The following is a 27901-nucleotide window of genomic DNA, read 5'->3' as shown; positions in this document are numbered from 1 at the left end:
CGGACGGCCAAGTCCGGAGCCCTCGGCGAGGTTGCTCAGCACGGTTCGGAGGGCCAGGAAAGCCTGGCTGCTGGGGCGGGGAGGGGCCCGGGCGGACTACAGCTCCCGAAGGGCTGCGGGCGGCTCCGCTTCCTGCCCCGGCCGCCCATGGAGCCGGCGGAGGGCGCCGAGGAGGAGCGGCTGGTGCAGTGCCCCGTGTGCCAGCTGCAGCTGCCGGGCGCCGGCATCAACGCGCACCTGGACGGCTGCTTGCAGGCCGGCGGGGCCGACGCCGAGCCCCCCAGCAAGCGGCCGCGCCTCGCCGCCGCCCCGCCGGGCAGCCGGGCCGAGGGGCAGCCGGAGGAGGCCCGCCCGGCCGCCGCGTCCCCCGTCTTCTCCCTCTTCCACAAGGGCCGCGGCGGCGGGCAGAGCCCGGCAGCAGCCGGCGGGAGGAGCGGCGCGGGGCGGGAGGAGGCCGCCGTGCAGCCGGGCCATGGAGGCGCGGCCGCGCCGTGCGGGGAGAGCCTGGCGCAGAAGCTGGAGGGGAAGCCCCTGGCCGAGCGGCTGCGGCCGAACACGCTGGGGGACTACGTGGGGCAGGAGCGGGTGCTGGGGGCGCAGACCCTGCTGCGGTCCCTGCTGGAGTCCCACGAAATCCCCTCCCTCATCCTCTGGGGGCCGCCGGGCTGCGGGAAGGTGAGTGCGGGCGGCGAGCGCCCGGCCCCGCTCCCAGCCTGCGGGGTCGGGCCGGCGCTGCTTCACGTGGCTCTTGGGGCCGGTGAACATTAGAACCTGTTGATACCGGACTCGATTTTTTCTTCGCCCCTCTGTCTTCTTGGTTTCTTCTGTAGTTCCCTTATGTCGGCTGATGTCCTCTAGTTTTCACTTAAGATTACAAAAACACGGCCTGCCTCGTGAATCAAATAGAATTGGTCCACCCCCATCAGCCCCGCTCAGTGCAGTTCGCACTTTGGTTTCACAAGGCCTCTCTTGCTTTCACATAATTCAGATTTCATAACTCCAAAGTCCATACCTAAAACACAAAGTCCATACCTAAAACACAAGCCGTGGTTTTAGTTAATGGCTGAGAAGCTGAAAAAAAGCAACAACACGTAAATATGTCTAGGAAACAAAGTGAGATCCCAGCAAATTAATACAGAACAGTTTGCAAGGGCTAAGTTTGCTTTACCCTACAAAATCTTGCCCCTGAGAGAAGGCAGCACTGGTGTGGAAGGGAGATGGCCTGATGGCTAGGTGCTCATCCACCTTCAAACACTTCTAGGCTGGTGGGTCTTTGCAGGATCTGACCATTGCATTTTCTTCTGCCTTCTTTAGCATGCCAGGGGCCATCGTGAATCCCAAAAGACCCTCTAGCACTGCAGTGAAGGAATTCAGAGTTTTGAGGGAAGGACCAAAGGAATGCCTCAGGTGTGGTCAGGCACTCTTTAAGATCTCACCTTAATTTTGTCCTCTTATTCCACATATTTCAGATCTGTGGTGTGGCAGGGCAAATAAAATGCAATTTTCTTTGTCAGTCTAATGTGTTCACAGCATTAAGTTCCACACATTATATATAATTTGATGTGCTGGCTGTATGAGAGTATGTTTGAGAAATCTGGGTAGGGGAAGTGATTAATGCTTAGCAGAAAAGTTAAGGACAGAGCAGCAGCTTGCTCTTGTCAGCATATTTAATTGAAAATAAAAAAGACATGTGATGTATGGTGTTTGAATAATAATGCCAGTCAATCACAGTAAATAAGGGGTAGGCGTTAGAATTCGATTAATAATACCATTAGCAATGATGCAGTAGGTTGTTTAGGCTAGATAACTTAACACCTCAAGAGAGCTAACTAGTGAACTTCAGTGATTGCCACTTCCTTTAAAATAATAAAGTAATAAAGCAAGAGCTCAGAATAGATGGTGTAAAGAAAGTCTGTTTCTGAAAGCAAAGCATTTCTGAAAACTGATTAAAGGGTAGGTGGCCTACTTGACTGAGGTAAGATGGCCAGAGGGAGAAGTGGAATTCAGTTCTTCATTAAATAGGAATTCTCCTTGCTGAATGAGTAACACATTCAGGGGCTTGCTTCTATACTTTTTTTTGTGGTCTCCTGCCTTTTGTTTCTTGTTATCTCTGTCAACAGAGATAAAGCATGTGCTTGCTCTTGACGCCCTCATTGCTCAGGAAGAAAAGTTGTACAAGTATCGTGGTAGCAAAGCAAAGGCTGCAGTACAGCCTCTGTGCAAACTGGCACTGGCTTCAGTGGCCTTTGGGTTGTGATCTGATGAATGCACCTGGCTTTCACCATGGAAGTGCTTTTTCATGGGCTTGTGACAGCTCAGGAGCAGTTGTGTTCCAGGTCTTCTTTCGGAGCCTTCTGTGGTACTGAAAGTGTCTTTGAGTAACTGGTGATCTCTTTTGTGCCTCTAATATCACAGCTTTCACTCTTCTTTCATATGACCCATCTTCCTCACCCATGTGCTTTTTGCAGATTTGTATTTAGTAAGTTTGCTTTTCACAGTTTAAATTCTGTTGCTGCTCAGTTGTCTGACTTGCATCATTTCTGTGCCTTTTGACCCATCAAAGAAGAGTTCCACAACTTACCTGTTATATTTTTACTCCCTAAGTACTTATACTGTTGAGTAACTCATCTACTTTCTAGGTTATTTCTTCTCAACAAAGAGTTTTGAGTCTATGTCCTTTCAGCTGGCTCCTGATGAAACATCCATTATTGGCTGAACCAGAAATTCCTTCTGCAGAAAATTGAACTTTGCCCTATCATCCATGTTTATCAGTATTTCTAGGATGGTGCTAGAGTATAGTTTTCTCTCAGGCCTTCTTCCCCATAAATAATATTTTCTCTCTGAGTTAAATATCTGAAAATTCTGTTATTTTCTTGGATATATCCTTATAAAATCCCTCATCTAACAGATTTAACATGCAAGCAAAGTAATCTGCCTAAAGATGGAAAAGGAAATCTGTTCTTGCCTGCCTATCCTGTTCACTTACTATTTGAGTTGTATGTGTACAATGTGTCTAAGAAAACATTTAATGAGAAACCAACTTAATGCTTGAAAACTTGAAAGATCCTGTAGAGGGGAAGTAAGTATTCTCACTGCCTCAGGACCTGGTTGGACTGATCAGCAAAAACTTCTTCCATTAAGTACAGTCCTTTTTAGCAGGAAAGACTAATAAATAACTGTGTAGTTATTTGTATGCCTTTATGTATTTTATATATGTAGTTTCGTATGTAACAAGGCCATATGCTAAGCTCTGCCCATCAAAGACCTAAAATAGCAGCATAATTAGATACCTTGATCTAAATTCAGAAGTGCTGTGTAAGATGGTCATACATTTCTTAAACCTCTTCAGGCTCTTGCTACTCATGGAATCTGGTTATTGCAGCCCATCTATGCCTTCTTCCATTTCTACAGCCAAATGCAATGCTAACTGATACTTTTGAAAAGGATAGAGCAGGACTAAGTAAAAAAAAAAAAAAACAACAAAAACAACAGAACTGAACATGGAATAAATTATCAAACCCAAATTTCAAATAAATTTATGTATTATTTTTCAGTCTGGACCTTTATGAAAAATAGTAGTTCAACAGACTTTTTCTAAGCAGGAAGAAAATAATCTTGCTTGTTAAAGTGCTATAAAATATAATATTTCATATTGTACATCAAGAGTATTTTTGGAGAATTTTTATCATGAGAACAATAAAGCTAGGTACTAGAATAGAAATATGTGTGCTATGTAACTGTTCTGCCCAAGTCAATTTTGGCCTCAGCTGCACTTGAATATTCAAGGAAACATCCTCAAAACTGAAAAGACAAAATTGAATATTTCCATTTTGATCCACTTTTGAGTTTCCATCTGTATGGAGTCCTCTTACTTTAAAGGAGCATGATCTTTGTTCCTTGAATCTGTCATCCTAATGTCTTAGGAAGCCAAGGTGCTCTGGGTGAAAAGAATTTGACTTTTTGTTTGCACTTCTGTCACTATGAAGTGTTGTACACAAGAACCTATTTTCTTCTTTTAAGAAGCTGACCAGACTCATGCCAGAAGAAACACTGCCTTAAAGAGATGCCGTGGTTATTAACTTAGGAACAGTTAGCTTGTTCATCCTGACTATGCAAATTTTTAAAGGCCTATATGAATCTGAGTGTAATGTGAGTAAGCTGTAAGCTGATTTATGGCACCTTAATACAGGGATTTAGATTTTTGCATGTCTGCCATTGGGGAACCAATTTTAGTAAAGAGTTAGCAGGGGGACACAGCGTAACTTGAGCACCGAATAATTTTGCTGCCACAGATGAAGTTTAAGCCTTATAAACCTGAACATTCTGTATTTAAATACAGTAAACATTGCCTCTTATGTCTGCTGCTTAACAAGAAAAAAATGGGTAGCAAGTGGCATGAACCTGCTCCTTACAGAAGAGAAAGAGCATTCATGCATGATTTTCTGAGGTTCATGTTTGCACAATAAGATAAAATATGCAATCTTGGTATGAGTGCAAAACATTAAAAATCCCAGTAATTGGTCTTTGAAGTTTCTATCAAAGTCTTCTCTGACATAATATTTTATTTCTAGAACTCCCTTGTATTTATTTTCTTTGTTTGCATTCAATAAATGACACATTGAAACACAGACAGCAAGTCCAACACCTATTTCAGTGCCCACACATTTATCACTGTTTCCCTCCAGTGCTTGCTATTTTGCTAATTTGAGTGGTTACCTAACAGGCTGTTTGATTTCTTGAGTATATTTGGTGAATAATGGTTCTTCTCTAATTCATACATCTTGGGGCCTGATTTGAACCATTTGAAGTGATGAGTTCTTTCAATTGATTAGCATGATATTTTCAACTGAAAATGCATCATGTCTTTTACAGTAGTGTAAACTGAAAGCCCAGGACAGCTCTGAAAAATGTGGTTGTCTTTGCAGTTGCCTGGGAGCAGTGTTGTAATGAGGTGTTCTTGGTTTTGCTTATACCAATATAAATCAGGAATAAATTGGGGTAGCTCTAGGAACAGAACGCTGGAAAAGAAAATACAGTTGTATCCATAAAACAGTTGGAATGTAAGTACACAGATCTTGATACAGCAAATGGAGATACAGATCCATTTTGACAAACATTATGCAATGACCTTGCATCTGTTTATGCTTGGTTGGGCTTGGATTCTGGAAGTGCTGTAAAGCACATGCTGTGTCTCTTGTTCAGAGGCACTTACTCCTCCAGTAGTATCTCAGTGGGCTATTTGGGGTTTGAAGAACCAAACAAGATGGGTAAGAATAGCATCTGCCCTTATATAAATGCCAACTGCAGCTACTTTTGATTGTGTTTATCTGTATAGACAGTGTCCCCAGGCCATGTTCGCCTGCTATGCTGCCAATTTCCTTTAGACACGGCCTGGCTTATCTCCTGTGACGCAGTGTGGTACAGAGAACATCCACAGAGCTACGTCCCAGAGAACTGCTGCCATATGTGGCATCCAAGGATGCTGTTGGTGTCTCCCTCGAGGCAGTGAAACAGAGCACGGCCTTTCCTGATTTCTTGGCAAGCACAGTATGGCTCTGCTGCCAGCAAAGGGAAGGTTGAGGGTGAGGGGAGGCCATTGATGGCAACAGCAGGTAAACAAAGATTTGGAAATCCTGGCTAGAATGAAGGAAGAGTGAAAAATAGCCAGAAAGTCATGGTCAAACAGCAGCAAAGAAAATCAAGGTGCTAGTTCAGCACTGATAACATAGCTTAGACCCTACAGGTCGGTAGGTGTAACTAGCCTGTTGTGTTTTGCACTAAGCTTATCAGTCTCTTGTCATCTCTGCCACAAACATAATTCACACTGTGGTTTGTTCTGGAACAAACCAGCAAAGTCAATTGTTGGGGAAACCTACGTGCCAACTAGATTATCCCTGCTCAAGAATAATCCATGCTGCACTGCACTTGTGCCAGTCTCTGCCAGGTCGGCTTTGGTCATCTAAACGTGGCCCAGCAGAGCCTACAGCCTTCCAGACTTTCTGGGAGAACCGTGAATATTGGAGGTACCTTAGGTTTCAGAGTATTCTTGATATGATCTAACCCTATAAGCTAGTCCCTTCCCAGTTTTTTCCAATTCCACTTTCTGAAGTGAGCTGGGCAGGACCACTCTTCCTTCCTGTAAGGAGCTTTGGTGAGCTCATGTGATAAGCATAGTTTAATGGCCTGGTACAGGGCTGCAAAAACGAAAAAGACTACCTTCTGAGCAGCTAATGTGGTCATCAAACATCAGCATCAGTAAGACTGCCTTAAACTGTACGAGCTTTTTACTGTTTTCTTCCAGCCGTGGAAGTGAGGTAGTATTGACTAATGGCAGTGCAGAGAGGAGTAAAATAGTTCACACTTAAAGAGTGTTGCCCAGTCAAGGAAACTTCTGGGTATACAGAAAATTCTTGTCTCCTAGTACAAACACCCAGTTTACCAAACAGCAAATCTCCTAGACTTTTCTGCTCTGACAGTGGGAGGTGTGTGGAGCCGAGCATACTTTGTGGGTTGCTTTTGTTTCATCCATACCTTGTATCAAAGCCTGGCAGAACAGGTAGCATAGTTGCTGAGAGTGCGCTTGTTTGGTTGGGGGTTTTCGGTTTTGTTTTGCTGCTGGTTGTCTGTAAACCTTGAGACAGTTTCAGCCTCTGGATAGTCTCATTTGGACTGACACAAAGCAATAGGTACAGGATGGTGAAGAAGAGTTTCAGTAGCTAAGTGTTCTGTGTGCAATGGGTCTGGAAATAAATGGGCCATGGGCTGAAGTGTTATTCTTCGGTGAATAATGGTTCAGAAGTTTCCTGGTGAGTATGTTTCTGTTTCAGAGCAGGTTTTTATGATGTCACTGCTTTAGCTCATCTAAACAGGTAGGTCAGTAAGGTCTCACAATATTCAGCATAAAAGCTGAGATAATAGGTATGAGTTTGAATAGTTTGGCATCATAGTAGAAGAGGAATTAAGAATGGTTTCTGGAAGGAGCAAGGATATTACACTGTGAGCTTTATAAGGTGTAGTTTTTAGTGAAGCTAGCAAAGGGTTAGTTTGCAGGATCAATGGATCACTCCTATTCTTAGTTTGTGGGAAACAATATTCCTGCTCCTGCCCATAAGGAAAAAAACCATGACCTAAATAAGAAGCACATGTATAATGAAAGGAACACATTATCCACATTATCAACTTGGTTGGATTTCTTTTTTTTGCCTGTTATGCAGGTTCTCTTTCAGGGGTACTCACTCATAGTAAATTGCAACATCAGTGTCATTATTTTAAAAGATCTGTTTTCCAATGTAAGAATCAAACTTAAAAAATTATTTTAGATGATGAAGGATAATCAGTATTCTGTCTTCTTCTATATCAAATTTCTGATTTTATTCTTGTTCCTCAAAGACATTGCCCCTGAGGGAAACCAGGATTCTAGCATATGAGTTTCAGTTGTTCTGTGCTAGTGAGTTCATACTTAAGCTACTTTGCTTGTGTGACTCCTTCACTAGGTTATGTGTTCTGTTAGGTTGTAACCTGAAGTAGCAAAGAGGTAGAAAACTGTAGCTTGTTACTGACTTTCACATGAGATGGCAGGACAAAAAGCAGAATAAAAAAGCCTCAACTCATGGTAAGTAAGTCTTCCAGAGGACCCGGGAAAGTTTTACATCTGTATGACAGGCAGTTTGACTTGCTGAATGATTGATTGTGCAGAACAGAAGGAAGAGGCTGTGAACATGCCTGTCGTTGTCAAGCATTGCATTTGAAAGGCAATGTATGTTATTCTTATTGCAACCTTTGGTGACCCACAAGTTGGCAGAGAGGGAGAGGTATGTGCTGGCTGAGATCCCTGTAGCAGATTTCAAGTAGATTCTTGGTCTAACAGTAACTTTCAAACAAATTTCTTTGATTTTTTTTTTTTTTTTCCCTAAACTAGAGTTAGAAATATGGACTGCCATGCATGTGTTTAAAACAAAGTCCTTACTGCTTTTTTTGTAAATAACAAAACTCTCTGAGTGACAGCCAGGGTATAATGTGGGCTACCAGTCCAAGTGGAGCTACAAGAAGAATAGTTACTTTATCTTTTTCCTTTGTTCTGTCACCACTGCCACTTTTAGAGAAGGAACAAGTACATTTTTCCATTTTCATCCTCAGATTTGATGTACTGCGTGTTTCTGTGCTTTCAGAGATTTATAAGGCATGGGTATATCCTCTGAAGTTACATTCTGAACCAAAGCCCTTTTATAAGGAAACATGAGTATTGCTTTTAATTTGGTAGCTCACTTTCAAATATAGTTTTTATTTTGGTTTTGGTGGGGCGGGGGTGGAATTTGCTTATTTTCTCAGATCTTCCTAATATCTGTAGGCTTTGCTGCAAACACTTTCCAAATGTCTTTCCAGTCTTGTCCTCTTCAATGATACAACTTGGGGATGGGCTGGTGGATTGAGCTCCAGGAAGCAAGGGAGGATATGACATGGGATGCGAGTCTTGTATCAGGACCTGAAATGACGCCTCTTCTGAAGGCAATCAGGAAGCCTTCACTAAAACTAAAGCACAAATAATTAATAATATATCCTTCTCCTTAGCCTCCCGTTTTCTAACTTCGGCTGGTTGTGGTTTCAGGGACAAGGAGATCCATTAAAGGGATAGAGCAGGGTACTGCAACACCACTGGTAGCCAAGTGGTAGGTGCTTGTTTCTGCAGCCTCCCTGCAAGAGGATCAGGTTGACACCACCTGCTGCTTTAACCTCAGCACTTAGAATATCTTCTGAGGTGGTTTTGTTGGCACCTGTCCCACCCCTCATCTGCTGAGGCTTTCCTGTCTTTGGTCTCCTTTGGATTCTTCTCTAATAGAGTAATGAGCTTGATGGAAGAATAATCTGTTTTCTTCAGCAGTACTTTGAAATAGAGATATGCTCTTTTTGGGCATGCAACTAAGGATTGTAAAGGAAAGTCTCAAAATCACATCTGTGATGTGTTCAGGTGTAGTAAATCTACCCAGGAGGTTGGTAGACATTGCTTCTGTGCTTTGGTAGGCTAAGTGAAATTATCTGTAAATAAATTTGGATTTGAAGAGATTGTTCATAAGGACAGAAGAACAACATAGCTGCTTACTAAAACCAGCCAGTTTGTTCAGTCAGCTGCCTTTTGTTTCCCTGGGCCACCATTTGATTACTGTTGACTATTTAGATTTAAAAGTTACATTTTCTTAAGCTGGCATGTAATTTTTCAATACTAATGTCATGCTTTTGTAGAAACTGCTATCTGATTAATTTCATTTTTATATGTATTTGAAGTATAAAAGGGTTTATTTAATAACATTGAAGCTTTTTATTTCTCACACACAGTTGCGCTGTAAACTCTTAGGCAGGTGTCTTGGGGTAGTCCAGCTCTTTATCCATTAGCATACTACACAAAATAACTGCACAGGGAATTGCAGTCAGCCCGTCTTCTGTGACAGAAATGTATTTGGCAGAGAGATCTTCTTCCCTGACAAAGGAGACAGCTGTCAATGCTGTCCTTTTCAGTACTGAGGCTCACTGGGTCTGGTACGTAAAAGTGCAGGCATTAGAAACGCAGCAGAGGAATTGGCAGCTACCTCTAGCAGGAAGTTTTTAAGTCTTCTGTGCCCTAGAACAATGTGAGCTAAAATGCCTTAACTCTGTGAACTGTCAACACTGTCCCTTTGTCCAAAATGTACAGCTTTTTTCTTTACATATTTCCTTTAAACTGGTACTTTTTGTGTCTGAAATGATTTTTACAAAGCTTTCTCCTATTGCTGTTTCAGACTACACTGGCACACATCATAGCCAACAGCAGCAAAAAGAATGGCATGAGGTTTGTGACACTGTCAGCCACAAGTGCTAAGACAAATGATGTTCGAGATGTCATCAGCCAAGCCCAGAATGAAAAAAGACTCTTCAAGAGAAAAACTATCCTCTTTATTGATGAGATCCATCGTTTCAATAAATCTCAGCAGGTATTGTACTACAGTGCTTTTTTAAAAGAGCCTTAGTCAGCACTTCTGTAAAATCTCCCACTTTGCCTTAAGGTGATACCTTCCTTTGGCCTTTTGATTTCCATGTTAATACTTTCAGTACATGAATTTTGGAGAAACATAAAAATTAAATACCTTAATTAAACACCTAAATACCTATTAACTTCCAACCAACATTTAAGTATTGTGATTCAAAGCTTTAAATAAAAGGCTGAGTTATAGTCTAGTCTAGTGCTAGTCTTAATATGATAATTTTATGAAGTAGTATTACTGCAGAGTCATGTTAGTAATGTTTGCTGCACACATCTTCATTTCAGCCTCCATCTGGGGGGTAGCATTCTGTATTACCTTTACAAAGGTCTGGAATGTGAATGTGCCAAAGGTGGGTATTTTAGTGTTGTCCTCTCTTCTGTGTGAGAAAAAATAAGTCATGGCATGGTACTTTGGGATTAGGCAGGGAATTGTAGTCCTAAAGGTTGATTCAAAGTGTATTTAGGAGCAGCCTCCTATTTGTTATACTTGATAAGGCAATTTCATGATTTCTTGTGTTGCCATGCAATAAACCAAAGTCACACAAATCCCAAATTTGCAAATTTCTTTACCCTATTTCTTTTCAGCTGGTAGGGTTATTCTCAGTGCAGTCATTTATTATTAAGGCATTGGGTGCGTGAAATTAAATAATTTCCATATCTGTGCATGAACTGCCTTGTCAGTGTGGTTATTTGTCATATCAACAGGGAACCCAAAGCCTCACAAGACGCAAAAAAAATGTAGCCTACTCACATGGGGTGTTTCAGGTTGTCATTGATCGAGATCAACTTTTTCTGCTTCCCTCCCATGCTCAGGACACTTTCCTTCCTCACGTCGAGTGTGGGACGGTGACCCTGATAGGAGCAACCACAGAAAACCCTTCCTTCCAAGTCAACGCCGCTCTCCTGAGCCGCTGCCGGGTGATCGTCCTGGAGAAGCTCTCGGTTGAAGCGATGGAGGCAATTCTGATGAGGGCTGTCAGGTCCTTAGGGCTCCAGGTTTTGGGCCAGGGTGACCAGCACGGCACCCCTGCGACTGGCAGCAGCAGCAAGAGCTCGGAGTGAGTACTTTATGGGCTGCAGGGTGTTAACGTGCGCAGCCCGAGGAGCTGACTGCCTGCCAGGGAGAGAATGAAGCAGTTGGGGGGTGGGAAGAGAAACCCTAGCCACTTCTGATAGTAAAGAAAAGAAGTGGCAGCATATGGCGGGGGCGGGGGGTGACAGGAGAGAGAGAATTCAAAGCATTGGCTCTCTCCATCCAAAACATAATCTCACCGTCTGGATTAAGGGAGAATTTTATACTTGGATCCATAACTCCTGACTCACCCTGTCACGGTATTTAAATCTGTTCTGCTGCTGAAGATTTGCTGTGGAAGCCTGTAACTGGGTTTTTGTCATGTCCTAATGTGTGTTACTCCTTGCTACTGGTTGTAAAAGCATCACATTACCGTTAAGTGCTGGATGGGGTATCCCCTCTTAATTTGGAAGTGCCTGCCAGAAGTTTGTTGTTTTCTGAGAATTTATTTTTAATAAGATCAGAGAGGATGCTGCTGCTTCTGTTCTTTAGTTGCAGGATAAGTCCTGTGCTATGTTTTAGGATATCCTGTGATAAGAGGAGGTTGTTGCTGTGAGATGTTAATAGATTGTTTCAAGAGAGACTTTGTTTTATTCTGTTCCTTGATGTCCAGACAGATCAATTCATATTGAACACTTATGAGTAAGTTTTGGAAAAAACAACATCCAGATTTGTCTACAAGGGATGTTACCTGCCTTCTGAAACAGGAGGCTGGCAAATAAGAGTAATGCGTGGTACTGTGGTACTCACATGCAAGCTATTACACTTCTTTTGTTTTGGCTCTTGGCTCCACTCCTAGTAATTTACAGTGCATTGACACGGTGGTGATTGACAGACTGTATGAAATAAATGAGAGGGAATCCACTTGAACTTTATCACAGAATGTAAGCACAAAGAATTGCCAGCCTGAATGCTGAGGTCAGGACAGGTAAGGAATGGTATTCCTTTTTTATTTTTAGGCTACCTTGACTCATGGTTTACTCATTTGTAGCTTTTATGTGTTGTAGTAATGTGAATTTTAGAAGAGAAGGCAGTACTGCATGTCAGCATTAATGTAACGGCACAGCTGTGGCTGTGGCTACACCCTGACTGGGGTTCAGAGACTTTTCTTTCTGTACAGGATTAAAGTACAAGGCATAGTTTCAGCTGCAGTTGTTTGGGTTTGGGTTTCGCTGGGCTCTCCATGTCTGTAACCTTCCAATAGCTATGGATGATTTAAACAGCATGGTGCTTCATCAAACTGAAAGAAGTTTGGCAGGCAGACTGTCAGACTAACACAGTTTCAGAAATCTCTCCCTGGGGAGAGAAGGCCACACTCCAAAAGCAGGTATGGGAGCCAAGCATTTAAAAATAAAAATGGGGTTTTGAATTGAGGAGGGTTTGTTGCTGTTATGTGTCAGGTCTTTCTTCTTTCATGATGCTGGGCCACAGTTCCTACATTCTGTTGCTAATAAGTTCAGATTTTTACAAGCCATCCTGTCCCTTACTGTGGTTCTGATTTGGATTCCTCATTAATTCCTGCTTCTTGCTTCAGTGTCCATACCATTGCTGCTTCTCCACTGCTCTGCAGGAGCAGCTGTCTGAGCTTTTTTACCCCCTTGCCTCTAAGGAGTAGGACTGTCATTAGATGCAGGCAGGTAACTGTTCATGCTGTCCTGAAAAATAAATGGAAATAACCAACTATAATTGTTTTGGTGGTTAATGGTGTTCACCTTTATTCCAGAGTGAGAAAAGGAGCTGTAATGCAGCACATCACTGAACGGTGGTGTGTACCCACTTTGGAAATGCTGCAGAGATTTAGCAAGAAGGCACAAGAGATGTGTGCATTGAAGTTTGCATTTCATTTCCCATGTGAATCTCCCTTTCCAAGCCACAGCAATGTAGTATGAAGTACTGCATGTGCTGCTTGACCTCAGTTAATCAGATGGTTTTAATATCACATCACTTGTCTGAGAGGATGGCTTACCTAAAAGAGATTTTGAAGAGGATGATTCTTTGTGGTCTCTCCTATTACCTTGAGTTTCAGGGTAAGGGTGAATCTTCCTTAGTCTTTACAGGCATCTTCCATTCTCAGCAAGAATGCAGCCATTCCCAAGTGATTAAATGGTTTTCATCATCTGCACTCCACAAGGAAAGTGTGCTCTACCCAAATCTGTTTCCTTAGATTTTCTTTGTGGATTTTTCTTATCTTGCTTCCACCATTGCTGCAGTTTTCTGATAAAGTTAGATCGCCTGGATTCTCTTTCACTCCGTTGGGGCCTTTTCTTGCTCTAAAGCTGGAGCAACTAGCAGTGGGTATTACTTCTTGGATGTCTTTTTATTTGGTGTGTCATTGTGTCTCACAAAGGTTCTTTGACAGCTTTCATATTAATTACTGGATTTCTTTAGAATAATATGTGCTTTTTGTCATATTTTCATCAGCATTACCCTCATCAAACTGTGCCTCAAAGTCTTCAGTAAATCAAGCTGAAAGATGGAGAAACAGGAAAGGAAGAAACATGATGAAGAAAAGTAGGAAGTCAATGTTAAAGATGTTTCTTATTGCTGCAACTGCTTGTGCTTTCTGCAGTTTATGCTGTGTCAGTAATAGCACAAGCTCTTCCAGGTGTGCAGTGATACACTACACTTATACAATGTGGTAGAAGAAACCATATTCTTCGTTTGGCTTTTTATTTTTGTCACTCAAGTGCTGCCCTCGGAATGGTATCTCTAATTGAAGTCAGACAGTAAATTGGATGGTTGATTAATGTGTTTGAAGCTAGATAGCACAGAAGGCACACAGCTGAGGGAAATGGAAGGAACCCCAGTTTCCTGTTGGCAAGCCCAGACGTCATGCAGTTCAGCTTGTTATTGGCTGTATTACAAGTTCTGGCATGTTTTGAATTCACTGGTTCATAAATCACAACACTGAAGGTGGAATTCCTTTGGATCTTTGGTGTTTAATACTTCATTGAAAATTATTCCTGAATTGGAATATCCATTCAAGTTCCTTGCAGGAAGTGAGTTGCTGAGGTGAGAGGCAGCACTGGAAGACAGTGCTGTAGGGCAGTGAGCAGTGCATATCACACTGCAGTAGTTCAGCTGAAGAACTGTGTTTGCCTGTAAAAGTGTTGCAATCTGCCATGGAGTGAATATAGTGAGAATAACTGCATTGAGAAAGAAAGAAAGTACTGATTTATATGGGAAACAAGCAGTGGGTGCTTCATCTCATGTTTTGCTTAGTAATTTTTCAAATCTGATCATACAGGTTCTCCTTGCTTGGGCTTCCTTATATTTACTCCTTGATCTTCTTTGTGCTCTCTTGTCATTGGCTCAAATGCTGCAGTGCTGTGTGGGTTTAATGGGTAGTTCATTATACATTTCATGTCGGTTCTTGGCACAAACTGTCTCGAGTGTGTGGTGAAAAAGAGGAACTGGAAGAAGGATTTATTATCCTGTAGTGGTAGTTTTCCATTCCTTGAGCTAATATATCGTCTTCAGCCCAGGGAGTGATGGATCCCAGCACGTCCCTTTTGGCTTGTTTATGTTTTTGTCTCCAAGTATCATTGGTGACATGGTGCCAACATTGACCATTGGCATCCAGTGGGTGTTCAATGTTAATTTTGGAAGTTGAATAAAATATGGGATTGCCCATCTGCAAGAGTATCAGGAGCTTGGAAAGAAGTCAGAAAGCATGGGAGTTATTCTGCCTTGTGGATCTGATGGGTGCAGAAGTTGTCTAAAATGGGAGGGGGTAGGACACTTGAACTTCTGAAGACAGGATGGGCTTAAAAATGTAAAACACAGCAAGTGGTTTTTGGAAGCCAAGGTATTGAAATAATTGCCATCAGGATTTTGAAATTAGACTCCTGCCTAGTAAAGTGAAATCATCAAGAAATAGAATTTAAGATCTTAATTGCTCAGAACAAAAATCTTAATTTAGTTATTCTGAGTATAAGATTTTATAATTTTGAAATAGTGTGTATGGAGCTGAGATTATGCAATAGGGAAGCATTATGTAATTTCCAGTCAGTGATTCTCATCAATGTGCTGTGCAAACAGCTTGTATATGGAAGCTTTCTCCATTTTTTCTTGTTCTCTATCACATCCTGCATGTCATGCTATTGTAGTCATGGACTGGATCAGCCAATACATAATGCATTATTTGGATTGGAATTGCTGTTACCCTTACGTTACACTGAAAATTCACCATGGAAATGGACAAAGCCATTGCTTGTAACCAGATTTTTCATACTTTCTTGTGAATATTTGTTTCACTTTCTGTAATACACATTGCTTATGTTGAGTCAACAGTGCAGTTAGAGTCCTGTAGTGAAATGAGAGAGGAATACAACTCAGCTTCAAATTAGCAAAAGTGGTCTGAGGCCTAAACTTTTCTTGGGAAAAACTGTACTTAGCTTCTTCCAAGGTAGTACCTGCCTTTTAGTGCTCTTAATGCTTCCCCTCTGCTTGCAGTCACTGCCTGCATTTGTGGTATCAGTATGAGGAGGCCTCAAGCACAGGATGTGCTTCTCTGCAAGCAGCAGCCAAAGATCTTAGTCCTTGAAGGCAAAACTTTCTCTCAAGTATGCCCTGCTGGTGTGTGAGAAGTGTTTGCTCAGCATGTTATATATTTGGGGTCATTTCTGTTGAAGGCGGTATTAGCCGCAGAAAGTCTGTGTGTAGTGCCTGCTGGCTTTTTAAAAAGTGCTTTTGCTTTCCTTGCTGGATTTTTTAATTGCTTATGAAAGATTTGGTGCCCATCTGTAGTGCTTAGGGGTGAATGTTGCTTCTTGATTTTTCAGGGAATTTGATGCTTGACATAATTGACTGTCAATTGACATAAGTCCCTGTGCAGTTGTATTGTTTTGCTTCCTTGTTCAAAGATGGTTGAAACACCTTGGCAAAAGTGCCACTGTATGTGTGTTAATTTTTTTTTCTAGATTCATCAAATATGTGAGAGATAAGGAGATGGAAAAAAGTCATGATGGGATGCCTATGATGCATCTGTTTTTCCCAGGGCATGATTCCTACTGTCTACTCTCATGGGTTTTGCTCCTAGAAGACATTTGTCAGCTTTCACTTGCAGTGTTTGATTAAAATTGCACCTCTACTAGTTCTTCCTTTCTATGTGTGGCCATGAGAGGACTCAAATACTAACTGCTAAATTTTTTCCAGAACCTGCAGTCTTTTTCTTTTGTGTGACAAGTGCAAAATGGGTTTGCAAGGAGGAAGAGAAGGCAAGTAATGAAAATCAGTGGACACATCTTTCTGGGAGCCCTGACGCTGCCTTTTTGTACACTTCTGGTAGTAATAGTAACACATCTTTTGGTAAATGAAGTGCAGGGCTGTTGTGAATCCTTAATTATTTGTCACACAAGAGATTCATAAGAAATGGCCTCTCACACCAAACTCTTACGTGCTAATCCTTGCTGGTTCTTGTCACTCTTGATTTACAGTGCAGCTACTAGAAGTGGCTCAGTTCAGGCCATTAATGCCATGTTTAACTCTATTATCTGCTGTCTCCAAAGAAGATCAGTTGCACCCTCTGCCTGGCAACACCTTGGATGTTACCTTGTCTACATTACTGAGGGTTAAATCCTCAACAGGGTGCCTGTGAAACATGCAGTGGTGAACTGGTTTGGATGTGCCCCAACGGTGAGAACTGCAGCCCAGCAGATGGAAACCTAAAGACAGAACTTGAGGACTTTGTTGTTCTCACAGATTTTCCATGGACTCACTAGGAATCTCAGGAGATCCAGTTGCTGCATTTCTCAGGTCTTCCCATCTTCATAGAATCACTGAATATTCTGAGCTGGAAGGGACCCACAAGGATCATTAAGTGCATCTCTTAAGTGGCATATACAGGGATTGATGTTACCAACACTATGCTCCAATCATCTGAGCTAATCTCAGTGACTTGTTCATTTAGATGGTGATTTACCTGCAATTTGGCCTTTTTCATGTGTTGGTATAATTCTGGCACACTTAGAGCAGTAGATGGCAAGAAGAGTGATGGACATGTATTGGGATGCAGTTTCTTTCTAGTAAGATTTTTTTTTGTACCCCAATGACTAAATTGTAGTACCAAAAAAGTAGGGTGCATGTGTTTTACATTGTAAACAGTCTTTCCAGTTGTTTTTTTAAAGAGCAACTGATAGCACCTCTTATTGTTGTTAGTAGTTAGTTCAAAACCTTATGCTAATTACTTTATAACTCACTGTATTCTCTCACCTGTATATGGATAGCTTCCTGTCTTTTCACTGTTCTTCCACCAAGAAATTTGAAGTGCTAGCAGTGAAATGCTGATGGAGTAAAACCTTAAGAAGTTTAGCTGTCTGTGTTAGAATTGGGCTGTGGCTAAAACCTAACCCTAGTTTTTGTTTGGTTTAATGAGGTAAGGAAAAATAAGGGGGTTAAACAGATGAGAGCTCCTGCCTTGCATTTTTCATGTGCAATTGTATTTAGCAGGCATTAGAGCAGGAGTAAGAGGGTCAGCCCCAGGCTCTGCAGGATGAGTAAAGGCAAGTCTTAAACCCAGCTGCATATCAAGAAACTTCGTAAAGAAATGACACCTCCAGCATAACGGGGTGTGATGGGTTCTATTCTGTTGCAGATTCCCAGTGTACATAGAGGAGAAAGCTCTGAACACACTTGCCTATCTTTGCGATGGAGATGCCAGGACTGGGCTGAATGGACTCCAGCTGGCAGTTCAGGCCAGAGTGGCAGCGGGAAGGACCACTCCTTTGAACACCACCAAAGGTGGTGCTGCAGATGGCATTCTGGTAACAGAAGAGCATGTAAAGGAGGGGCTCCAGCGATCTCACATCCTGTATGACCGAGCTGGTGAGTAACAGATGCATTCCTGAGACACAGTGTTCTCAAGATGTGATAGCCTCCCTGATTTCTCTTCCTTCTTTTTCTTCTACCACCTGCTCTACTGAAACAGTGGTCGTACTGAAGTCTGTCCTAAAAGTTATTTTTCCTCTACAATGTAGTTCAGCTGGGAATTCCTTCTCAACCAGGAATTCTAGATTAGCTGAAGGACCTGTTTGCTGTCCTCAAAACAGTTGCATTGTTATTTAACGTTACATTGTCTTCAGTGAGGATTTCAGTGTAAAGAGGCAGAAGAATTTGTTGAGGACATTTTTCTAGAAGGTTGGATATCTTTCACTGCACTTCTTCTCCTTTGAAAGTCTTGGAAGTGCTCACATTCACAGCAGTATGTTATGTCAAAACCTGAGCAGTTTGCTTTATTTTTAGAGTTGCTTTTTAAGGTAATGAATTCTGTAGCTTGCTTAGGGCAGTCCACATAAATCTCATTGCACTTAATGCTTCCTAGTGTGATAACCACTCTAGCTAAATTTGTGACTTGGCTGTCATAGGCAATCACAATAGTTGGCCACTAAACCATTTTATGTTAGAGGGTTAAAAATCAGTGAGTATCATAGCTTAGGCAAATCCCCTTGAATGCATATGCTAGTTCTTCAGCAATACTTGAATGACCATGAAGAATAGTATGAATGAAATTATTATGCCAAGCAGTAGAACTGATTTACTTTTTTTTTTTTTTGGCCACTGTTTCTGATGTACTCCATTAACTGCTGCTGTTCAAAACCTTTGATGAGAGGTTTCTTGAGGTTGGTTGTAACATACGCCTGCTTGCAGCCTTCTTGCTACAAAGAAGTAATGATGACTCACTGTCAGGAAGAAGGCAGCTGGGCAGATACTGATCTAATAGCAGCTGAGAAGTCGAGGGTAGGCAGAGAGAGGGAGAAGAAAATTTTTATGGGGTCTGTGTCAGGAAGAGGTCATGATTAGAAGGAAGTGGAAAATCTGACCAATTCGCTGGTGTGAGTATCTTGCACCCTGTAGGTCCCTTGTGTGTTTGCTGTCGCCTGGTGGCCACTGTCACACAGAACTCTTGGCTGTGTCTGTTGCTCCCAGCCCTCCTACACCTTCTTGCTCTGGTAGAGATGGCACAGAGTGCCTCTTCCTGAGGCTTGCATCAAGTCTGGGTGGTTCTCTGCTGCAGAAATCTTTGCTGTCATTTATTGTGGGGCTTTTTGGCCAGAGATTTTCAGATGGGTGAAAGCAGATAAAACTGTGTTTTTCTGGATTATATAAAAATCCAGAAAAAATAATCTGACACAGATATTGTCACAATAGCAGGTTGCCCAAGTACATGCTTTACAGAATTTCTCTCTTCTGTGCAAGTCTGACCACTGACTGTTGGCTGCAGGTTGACCACTTCTGTCCATAGTAGAGATAGTCGTTTGTCCTTTTAAATACAGAGGAATCCCAGATAGCAGCTACTGCATAAACAATTTTTTTTTTTGTAGCATGTTTTAAGTAACACATTTTGAATCACAGCTGTGGTGGTGGAATCTACAATCCTCTAAAATAAAATGCTTCAGTCTTTTAAATTGGAGGGTGTAATCATGAAAGCAGCAACATACATTTGAGTGTTGCATGTTCATGTAGAAAGCACCAAATAATTGATTAGTGTTTAGAGTTGTGTAAATATGGACTTAATTTTACATTATTTTTTGGTTACCTTCTGCAAAATTTGCTCAATGCATGTAGCTGGGCATTCTCTTCTCTTCAAGTAATCTAGAAAGGAAATCATTCATAATGCAGTTGTTAGGTTGTTGTTTTGATCTGTGTGCAGACATGTAAAGGAAAGGGTCTTTGGTGCAGAAAGTTTATGCATTTTAGCTGGAAGGACAGAGAAATAATTTTAATCCAATTTTACTGCCAGCAGCTGCCTGAAGCCCTTGCTGTGTGAGGGAAACAAAAAGTATTTACTCATATTTTATCTTTTAATTGCAGTTGTTAAAATTTTGAAAATTTTAGAAAATTATGGAGCAACCACATTCTTTAAAGTTCACTTGCAGATGGGCAATGAGTAGATCTTTTAAATAAAGTTGTATTGTTTCCCCCTCCTTTTACATATTGTATCACTCTGCTAACACTAATTTAATAAGATAAATGTCAGTAATTTCATTGTCTGTGTAGCAACATCAGTTATGGTAAAGGCTGGCAATGTGTTGAGCTGAATTTAATTTATTCTGCAATTTGGAGCAGTGTTTCCCTTCTCTGGAGGAGAAAAGAGAAGGTGTCTGACTGTCTAGGGCTTGCTGTTGGAGCAGAGCTTAGAGCCATGTGGGCAGGGATAATTTACTTTTCCATACCATGCACTTCATTGCTGGGGTAGGGAAGTGGTTTGTTTGGAGTTTAATTTCCAGCTGGTTAAGCCACCATACTCACAGCATGTTTTTTCCCATCTCAGTTTTGTTCTGCTGTATCAGAACAAGACTTTTTATCCATACTGTTGCTCTAGTCTTACTTCCAATGCTTTCCTCTGTCTCTTCTCAAGGAGCAGTTGATGTTTACTTTTGGCTAAGAGAAAAAAATTATGTGAGATGGGGACTGTGATTTTACTTGTGCCCACTACCTTGTGACCAGGGAATGTTTAAGAAGCCCAAATATTAGTTATGGTTAGTGAAGGAGACTTTTTCCCTATCTTCTAGCAACATGACTTTAGACAAATCAGCATGTTAAACTGGCCCGAGAACTTCTCATGAGCACATGAAGCAATCAGCAAGATGTATGCATCTATATATGTCAGACACTAGAAAGCCTTCTCTTCCACAAAGCCTCCTGTGTAGTATCTTGTTTCAGAAGGATAGAACTGCACAGAGAAAATGTATTTTGATTCAAAAACTCTTCATAGTTTCAATTTCAAGAGGTATCTGGGATATAGCAGACATAGATAAGTTGGTATGTGTCTGTCTCTCAACTGAATAGTTAAGGCCCAAACCTGTATGTTAGCTAACCAGTAGGAGAAAGCTAATAAATAAAATTCTACTAAAAGTTCTAATTTTTTTTTAAACTGCTTTTGGTATCTCAGGCTATCTATAAACTGTATTTTTAGACAGAAATGTAAGACCTCTCTCCAATGCGCATCACTGGGTTTTGTCTTTAATTGATAAAGCAATTCTGATGTATAAGTATTGTCACTATAGCTCTGTCACCAACACTAACTTTGTAAGGAAGGAAATAAAAGGAGAAAACTAATTCCCTTCTCAAATGAAGCCTGAAGTTACCTGCAGTTTTATATATCTAGACCAAACATATCCACTGGATTCCTTCTGCCTCTCCAGCTGGTATCCCCATGTATGACACTTTACAGTAGCCCAAACAGCATATAAAAGCCTCCAGCAGAAAAATCTGGGTGAGTGAAACCTCTGCATATTTAAAGGCCATCTTCCTAGCTTTTAAGAGACCAAGAGACGCCTCTTGCCAAGAGGATGATGCGAGTTCAGCTGCTTTGGGTTTATTGCTCCTGACTCAAGTGTTAGGATGGAGCATGGACATGCTGTTTGTGTTGGCTCAAGTGAGGGCTGCATACCAGGGCTCTTTGTGTGGAGTCCTAGCAAAAATAGCTGTCTGACTGCCTGTGCTTGCCAGCAGCGTGTTGAATTCCCCACAGAATCATACTCCAGGAACTGAGATGGAGGGAATGGACCTAAGAGGTGGAGGTCTTGCTGGCTACCAAAGGAGCAACTGCAGTAGCATGATGATTTTGTTTCTCAAACTCACTGGGGCAGGCCTTTTATTTTTCAGAGCCTACAAGTGACTGGGGTGTTCTGATGTGGCCCTCAGGCTGTAAATCCTTTTAGCCTTAGGAAGAAGAGGAGTATTAACAGATGGCTGTGCATGCAGGCAGTTGCCTTTAAAATACATACTTAGCTGAGAGCCAAGAAATGCCAGGCACTTGAAAAAATAAAAAAGGCAGATAACATGGAAAGTTTAACCATATTGCAGCAAAATACTCTTACAGGTTTGATTAAAAGACATGCATAAGAATCAAAAGCAGTTGCACAGAGGAAAATTGTACACAGGAAGGGTCTTATTTAGTGCTTGTAATACTGACTCCCTATTTTTAAGTGTAGCCCTAGAAGATCTGTGGAATAGCTTTATTTCTTCCTGGAGTCCAAATCTAATCATATATTAAATTTCAATATTAAAAAAAAAAAAATCATTGTAATTCTTTCAGTCTTCCTATTTTTTACTTAGAAGTCTGGCATTTCAAGTGTGTTGTTGCAGTAGTGCAGGTGTCCACAGTTGAACTCAGCATTTCTTAGGGGTTTGCCAGGGTTGTGCACTACAATTCTGTTTTTTCCAAATGGTATGATGTTCCATCATTCTATATTCATGGCATTTCCTCTTTTCTCCCCCCATACAGCACATCAAACTTGTGTTTTACTGCACACTTCATTGTCAAGTTTTAGATGATGTGAAGTGTCTTTCATCTAAAATATCACTACTGTATAGCACTGGATTTCTCTGATTCTTGTGTTGTCTTCTCAGAGCTCTGTGTGTGTCCAAAGGCAGTGATCAGTTGTTTGTATGTGCTTGTACTGTATTCTTTGGCAATTATAAGCTATTTATGTGGAGTTTTCTGCTTAAAATACCTGGAGTTAACCTTTTTTTTTTTGTCTTTTGAAGGTAAGGCTAACTGTTAGGTTAAAAAAAAACCCAAATTGTTTGCCTAGCAATGTTAAAAAAACCCCAAAAACTTCTTTTCATCAGCAGTTGCTCTGTTTCGCTTATGTAATTAGGGAATGATTCACATAGGAAACCATGCAGACACTGAAAACATTAATGAATACTGCAACCACATACCCATATAAAGAACTTGAAAAAGCAGCTTATGTTTACTGATGTGATCTAGTAAAATACATTCTATTCCCTTAAATGCATTTCACTTAATTTCCTCCTAACAGCTTTGTGTATTGCTTCTCCCCTAAATAGGAGAAGAGCATTACAACTGCATCTCTGCCCTGCACAAGTCCATGAGAGGCTCTGATGAAAATGCCTCCCTTTACTGGCTTGCTCGAATGCTTGAAGGTGGTGAGGATCCACTCTATGTGGCAAGGAGGTTGGTGAGGTTTGCAAGTGAAGATATAGGTCAGTATTTGCAGTATTCCACATTGGAATATCACATTGAATGAAGATCTGCCAGGCTTCTCTGGTTTCTAAAAGTTGTCTTTTGAAAAGAAACAAACCCAAAAGAGTTACAGGCAAAGTAGGTACAAAATACTGAAATACTTCACATGCAACAAAAACTCTGTATATGCATGCAGAAACCTACATGAGTTTGTTATCATTGTGATGATAACCTATTTCAGGAAAGACAAATATTTTTGAGGTCAGGTTTTGTGTGTATTAATATGCATTCTTTTAAACCCTGCTTCTTGTAGGTCACCAGTAAACCTGTGCAACAGAGAGTACGTATTCCAGGGATGTCAGATTTTTTAATGTGTCTGGCATGTGAATGTCCACCCAGACCTGCAAACCTCAGGTTTGGTAGCTGGGTCCCTAGCCGTAAGGCATCTTTATTTACTTATCCTAGGTAGAAAATCCAGCAACACTTTTAGCACATATATGATGGGTGAAGAGTTAGGAGATCTGGGAAAGCTATTTCTGTGTAGCAATATTTCCCCATTTCTTTATCCATTTAAAAAAATAGGAGAGTCATATGTGGTCAGCTACTGCTCAGGCTGCCACTGTGTGGCAGCAGATTCAGTTTATAAATTGTACTCATGGCTTAGAAAGAAAAACATGTGGATGGAGGGAGTGGATCTTATGCATGATATGGTATTGTACCAGGAATTCCTATGTATGAGAAAGCAGCTCTGAAATGTGCATGGATACTTTACAGGAGAAGAAAAAATAAAATTAAAAAAAAACAAAAGAGAGACATTAAATAGACTAAATTGACTTTAGCTTGCTTTTATCTGATCCCTTTCTGTAGGACTGGCAGATCCTCTGGCTTTAACACAAGCTGTTGCTGCTTATCAAGGCTGTCACTTCATTGGAATGCCAGAATGTGAGGTAAAGGCTTCATTAATTCACTGATTTGAAAGTTTTGCAATCTGTAAAATCTATCTGTAACTACAAAAATAAGCAGACTGCAAGGACAGGGCAGACTTAGTAACTTGTTCATTCTGCATCTCCCTTCTTTGACAAGAGAACATTGTAGCTTTTAAAGTAGATGCTGTAGTTTGAAATAAAAGTCGTTGTGCATTTATTGTTAAAAATGTGATATGTATAAACATTTACATATATGTTTATGTATTATATATAAAATGTATAAGCATTTTCCTTCTGCTTGTTTGCAGGTGATTCTAGCACAGTGTGTAGTGTACTTTGCCAGAGCCCCAAAGTCTATAGAGGTGTACAGGGCATATGGCAACGTCAAGGAATGCCTGAGGACGCACACAGGACCACTGCCCCCTGTTCCTCTGCACCTGAGAAATGCCCCAACAAGGCTCATGAAGAACTTGGGCTATGGAAAAGGCTACAAATACAACCCCATGTACAAGGAACCTGTGGAGCAGGACTATCTACCAGAAGAGCTGAAAGGAAAAGACTTCTTCAAGGAACGAGACACATGACAGCTCTGCTCAGAATGGGTTTTCATTTTATGACTCTTAATATTTCTACTGGGATAAAAATTCCCTTTACAGTGCCTTTCACTGTGGTTGAAAGGATTAAGCCACTGAGCCTTTCAGATACTGTTTTATCCTTCTGCTTTTATGGCATTTGTTCAGAAGGTAAAGAATTGCAGTTAGGCAGTGTAGAAATGCAAAAATAAGCTTTCTCCATATAGTGCTGTCACTGGTTTAAATGAAACGAAATAAAAACAAGAGACTTGTATTTCTGGCTCCTGCTGTGAGACAAGAAATATTGTTGTGCTGCTTTATAAAATCAGTGTCTATTTCAGATTTTGAGAACATTATTTTCCAGAAAAATTAAAAATTGTATCCCCTCTGCTGAAATACAGAACAAAATATAATTACAGAGTAATTTTTGCTCTTAAAATGTTTCAGAGACCAATTTTGTACAACAGTTACTAAACCAATAAAGCTGTTAGAAATAGTGTCTATGCAGTTGCTTAAATACTCCTGTGACAGCAGGATGATTTTGAAAGTTTGATATCCCTTCAATTTTATTATCCCTACTTTCCTAGAGCAAGTTCAATTCATTTTGTAAGTAGAATAGCCATGAAAATGGCCACTGGAGTGATACCAAGCTCTTTGCACCTCTCTCCAGCTGTGGTATGACCCAGCTACCTGCGTTTCATCTGTCTGGAACACACCAGTTGCAGGGGGGTATTTCTTGACAGCAGAGGTATTTGGTGCTGTGTGGGGCTTAGATCAGAGGGGTTGCCACAGATGCACATCTGGAGTTCATTCAGAGCAACGTTAACAAGCCAGGAGGTCTGTGGGCTGAGAATGCAGAGCCAAGTCCAGAAGCCAGTTTTAGTCTGCTTGTTGCTCTTAATTCTCAAGACAGATTGATGACCCTTGGCCTTGATCAAAAGTTCTGGATATACAGCCTCCAAAACTTTGTGATTTGTATTGGAGATTAATTTTCTTGTGAGACTCCCTTCATACAAAGTTGTGCACGATGTAGGGCTGAAGCCAAAGATCATGGTGTAACTGAAATGTTTCAGAAATTGAACCTTTGCAAGATTGTGTACTGTTAGAGGGTTTGAGTCATATTTAAACATTTCTATGTTCTCTTACTTCAAATAAGTAGTTTTTGCATGCTTTGAGCAAAGTGCTGTTCTAAAGAGAAGCAAGTATTTCAACAAGCTTAATTTACGTGCATTTGCATGCTTTTCTTTTTAACACAATTCACTTTTCTCTTGTTTGGTTGGAACTTTCTTATCGGATGAATTAAGGGGGTAATTAATTAGGTTAGTATTTTTATCCTGATCGTCTTCTGAAATGTCTTTGGAGGAATAAAGCAAGGTATGGTCTTTTCCAGTGCTGGGGTAAATCTGACTAGGGTATTCTCACCTTCAGAGGGCAGCACAGGTTGGCAAAGGGTTCAGAGGTGGTGCTTCATTCCTCAGCCTCCAGTGGAGGCCGAAATCATGCCCCTCACGTCAGATCCATCAGACAGTGCTGTCTAATGGGCATAATATTGGTAACAAGAATGTTTCAAAGCCATTGTGTCTCATGGCTGCTCTCCAAGCCAAGCAGTATTTACATTTTCCCTTCCTCCCAGTGGTAATTAGCAGCACTGGAGAGTGGCTGCTTCCTGCTCTCTCCCTGCTGCTGATATGCATCTCTTCTATATCCCCTTAAAAAGGGTCATCTCTGTTTGAAGAGCTCCATGCTCCACTAAAAAGTCCATCAGGACCAGATGCACTCAGAGGTGAACATTTTACCCTCCACCATCTCCTGTCCTTCCAAAACAGACCCAAGACAAAAACATCCATTTCCTCTCAGTGCAGTTTATGCACTCTCCACACAGGATTGGTAATGCTTTCAACAAGCAGAAGCCAACCTCCTAATGAAGCTGCTTCAAGATGAAAAAATGGAATTAAAAAATCACAGAGCACTTTTCTTTGTTTTCTGGCTTTTGGCCACCCAGGGTTGACCCTGAGAAGCTCTCTGAAGGGCAAAAATGGTTATGAATTTCATGCTGGTATAGTGGTGTATTTATTTACTCTTCAGAGTGTAGAGCTTTAAGGAAATAGCAAATATTACAGTGTCACTGGAAAATTTGGATCCCATCAGGTAACAATTGCTTCTGTTGTAAGGAACACCATAAAAATCCACCATGCCATTATCTATTTTTCTCTGACATAAGTTGTCCCACTGATAAGAAATAATGTAGATCATGAGAAAGGCCATGCCATTGCCATTCCATATTGGGGAATTCAGTACTTTGAGAAACAAATTGTACTGATGTAAGTTGTTTCTTCCAGTAGTGACATGCCCATGTGAAAGATACAGATAGCCACAATGGAACTATCAATTAAATAATGCCCCAAATGAGTTCAGTTGCAGGATTTTTTTCAAAAATTACCTAATGAATATTGTTTCCATCATTTTGCTTGTTTGACTGTCACAGATAAAAATTCAAATGATACAGCTGGCAAGGAGTTGTCTGGACTTTTATACTAAATATTTATTTGAAATCATTATTTGAATCTTATTTTTCTTGTCCTGTTTTCCGTGCACAGAGTTTAAACCTTCAGTTTAACCTGTGGCCTGCATTTTTCTCCCTGTTCTGTGAGAATTTTCTTTCATGTTGAGAGAAAAGCCCTTGACCAAAATGTATAACATTTTCCATGAAATGACTTAGAAATAGAAGTGTTTATACGAGCTGATTGTTTGAATTCCCATCTATCCTGAGGATACATTTTCTGGCTGCTGTGATGGGCTCATTATCTGAATTGCCAGCAGCTGCCTTGCATGTTCAGCATGTTTCCAGACAGGCTGCGCCGCTCTCCAGGATTTTGGCTGTGGTTTTTGTCTTTTGTTGTTCCTAAGTAGTCTGGGGTTGCGTAGGCTTGTTAATGAATATGGCTAACAACATGCAGTTAGATGGTACCATGAGATAATATGACAGAACTAGCGGCTCACTACAGTAAAAAAAAATATCAACAACAAAAACCTAAACCAAAAAAAAGAAACCTAAACAAAAAAAAATCCCAAACCAAAAGCGAGGTTCTGATTTAAATTGTACCTTTTTATCTCAATGGGTGGAAGAGAACTGGACTTGTCTTATTTCTGTAAAAAACCATAGTGAATTGATACAAACATCCCTCTCCAAGACTTGATCAGGTTTATGTACTTTACGAGGATTTTAGTCATACATAGACATGTTCAAACCTTTTAACAGCAAAAGTATAACTACACATGCTCTGAGTTAACTCATCTGTGTAAATTTATCTCTAGTAAATTTACCTCTAGTATAAGGTGACGTAAAATGCAGAGATAACTGTCTTCCTTATCCACACTAATGGT

The 27901-nt window shown here is 41.0% G+C and overlaps 2 protein-coding genes across 4 annotated transcripts in view; one reads left to right on the top strand and one right to left on the bottom strand.

The window, feature by feature from the left end:
- Positions 1-10839, bottom strand: part of MYLK4 (myosin light chain kinase family member 4) — an 82084-nt gene extending 71245 nt beyond the window's left edge. The window contains exon 1 of the mRNA XM_086899900.1: positions 10764-10839. Within this exon, the coding sequence (XP_086756026.1) occupies positions 10764-10819 (56 nt within the window). The 5' untranslated portion in view covers positions 10820-10839. The remainder of the gene's footprint in view (positions 1-10763) is intronic.
- WRNIP1 (WRN helicase interacting protein 1) lies at positions 148-25016 on the top strand. 3 transcript variants are annotated; one of them, XM_086899928.1, is made up of 7 exons: positions 148-675; positions 9771-9962; positions 10826-11070; positions 17680-17909; positions 22884-23010; positions 23887-23966; positions 24254-25016. In XM_086899928.1, the coding sequence occupies exons 1-6, from the start codon at positions 148-150 to the stop codon at positions 23963-23965; spliced, it is 1401 nt and encodes a 466-aa protein (XP_086756054.1). In that variant the 3' UTR covers position 23966; positions 24254-25016. The 3 variants fall into 3 exon arrangements, with proteins under 3 accessions (XP_086756054.1, XP_086756038.1, XP_086756046.1); XM_086899912.1 differs by having other exon boundaries at positions 22884-23039; XM_086899920.1 differs by lacking the exon at positions 22884-23010.
- The last annotated feature ends 2885 nt before the right edge of the window (positions 25017-27901 follow it).

Source organism: Cyanistes caeruleus, chromosome 1, assembly GCF_971803275.1.
Source record: "Cyanistes caeruleus chromosome 1, bCyaCae1.hap1.1, whole genome shotgun sequence".
In the NCBI taxonomy this organism is placed as follows: Eukaryota; Metazoa; Chordata; class Aves; order Passeriformes; family Paridae; genus Cyanistes; species Cyanistes caeruleus.
The sequence above is the reverse complement of the archived record's forward strand: the minus strand, read 5'-3'. Positions and strand labels throughout refer to the sequence as shown.

Bases quoted from the DNA above. Each gene is read 5' to 3' on its own strand.
- WRNIP1 (XM_086899912.1), top strand. From the start codon at position 148: ATGGAGCCGGCGGAGGGCGCCGAGGAGGAGCGGCTGGTGCAGTGCCCC. The intron at 676-9,770 runs GTGAGTGCGGGC...TTGCTGTTTCAG, and splicing joins GGCCGCCGGGCTGCGGGAAG to ACTACACTGGCACACATCAT. The intron at 23,040-23,886 runs GTCAGTATTTGC...CCCTTTCTGTAG, and splicing joins GTTTGCAAGTGAAGATATAG to GACTGGCAGATCCTCTGGCT.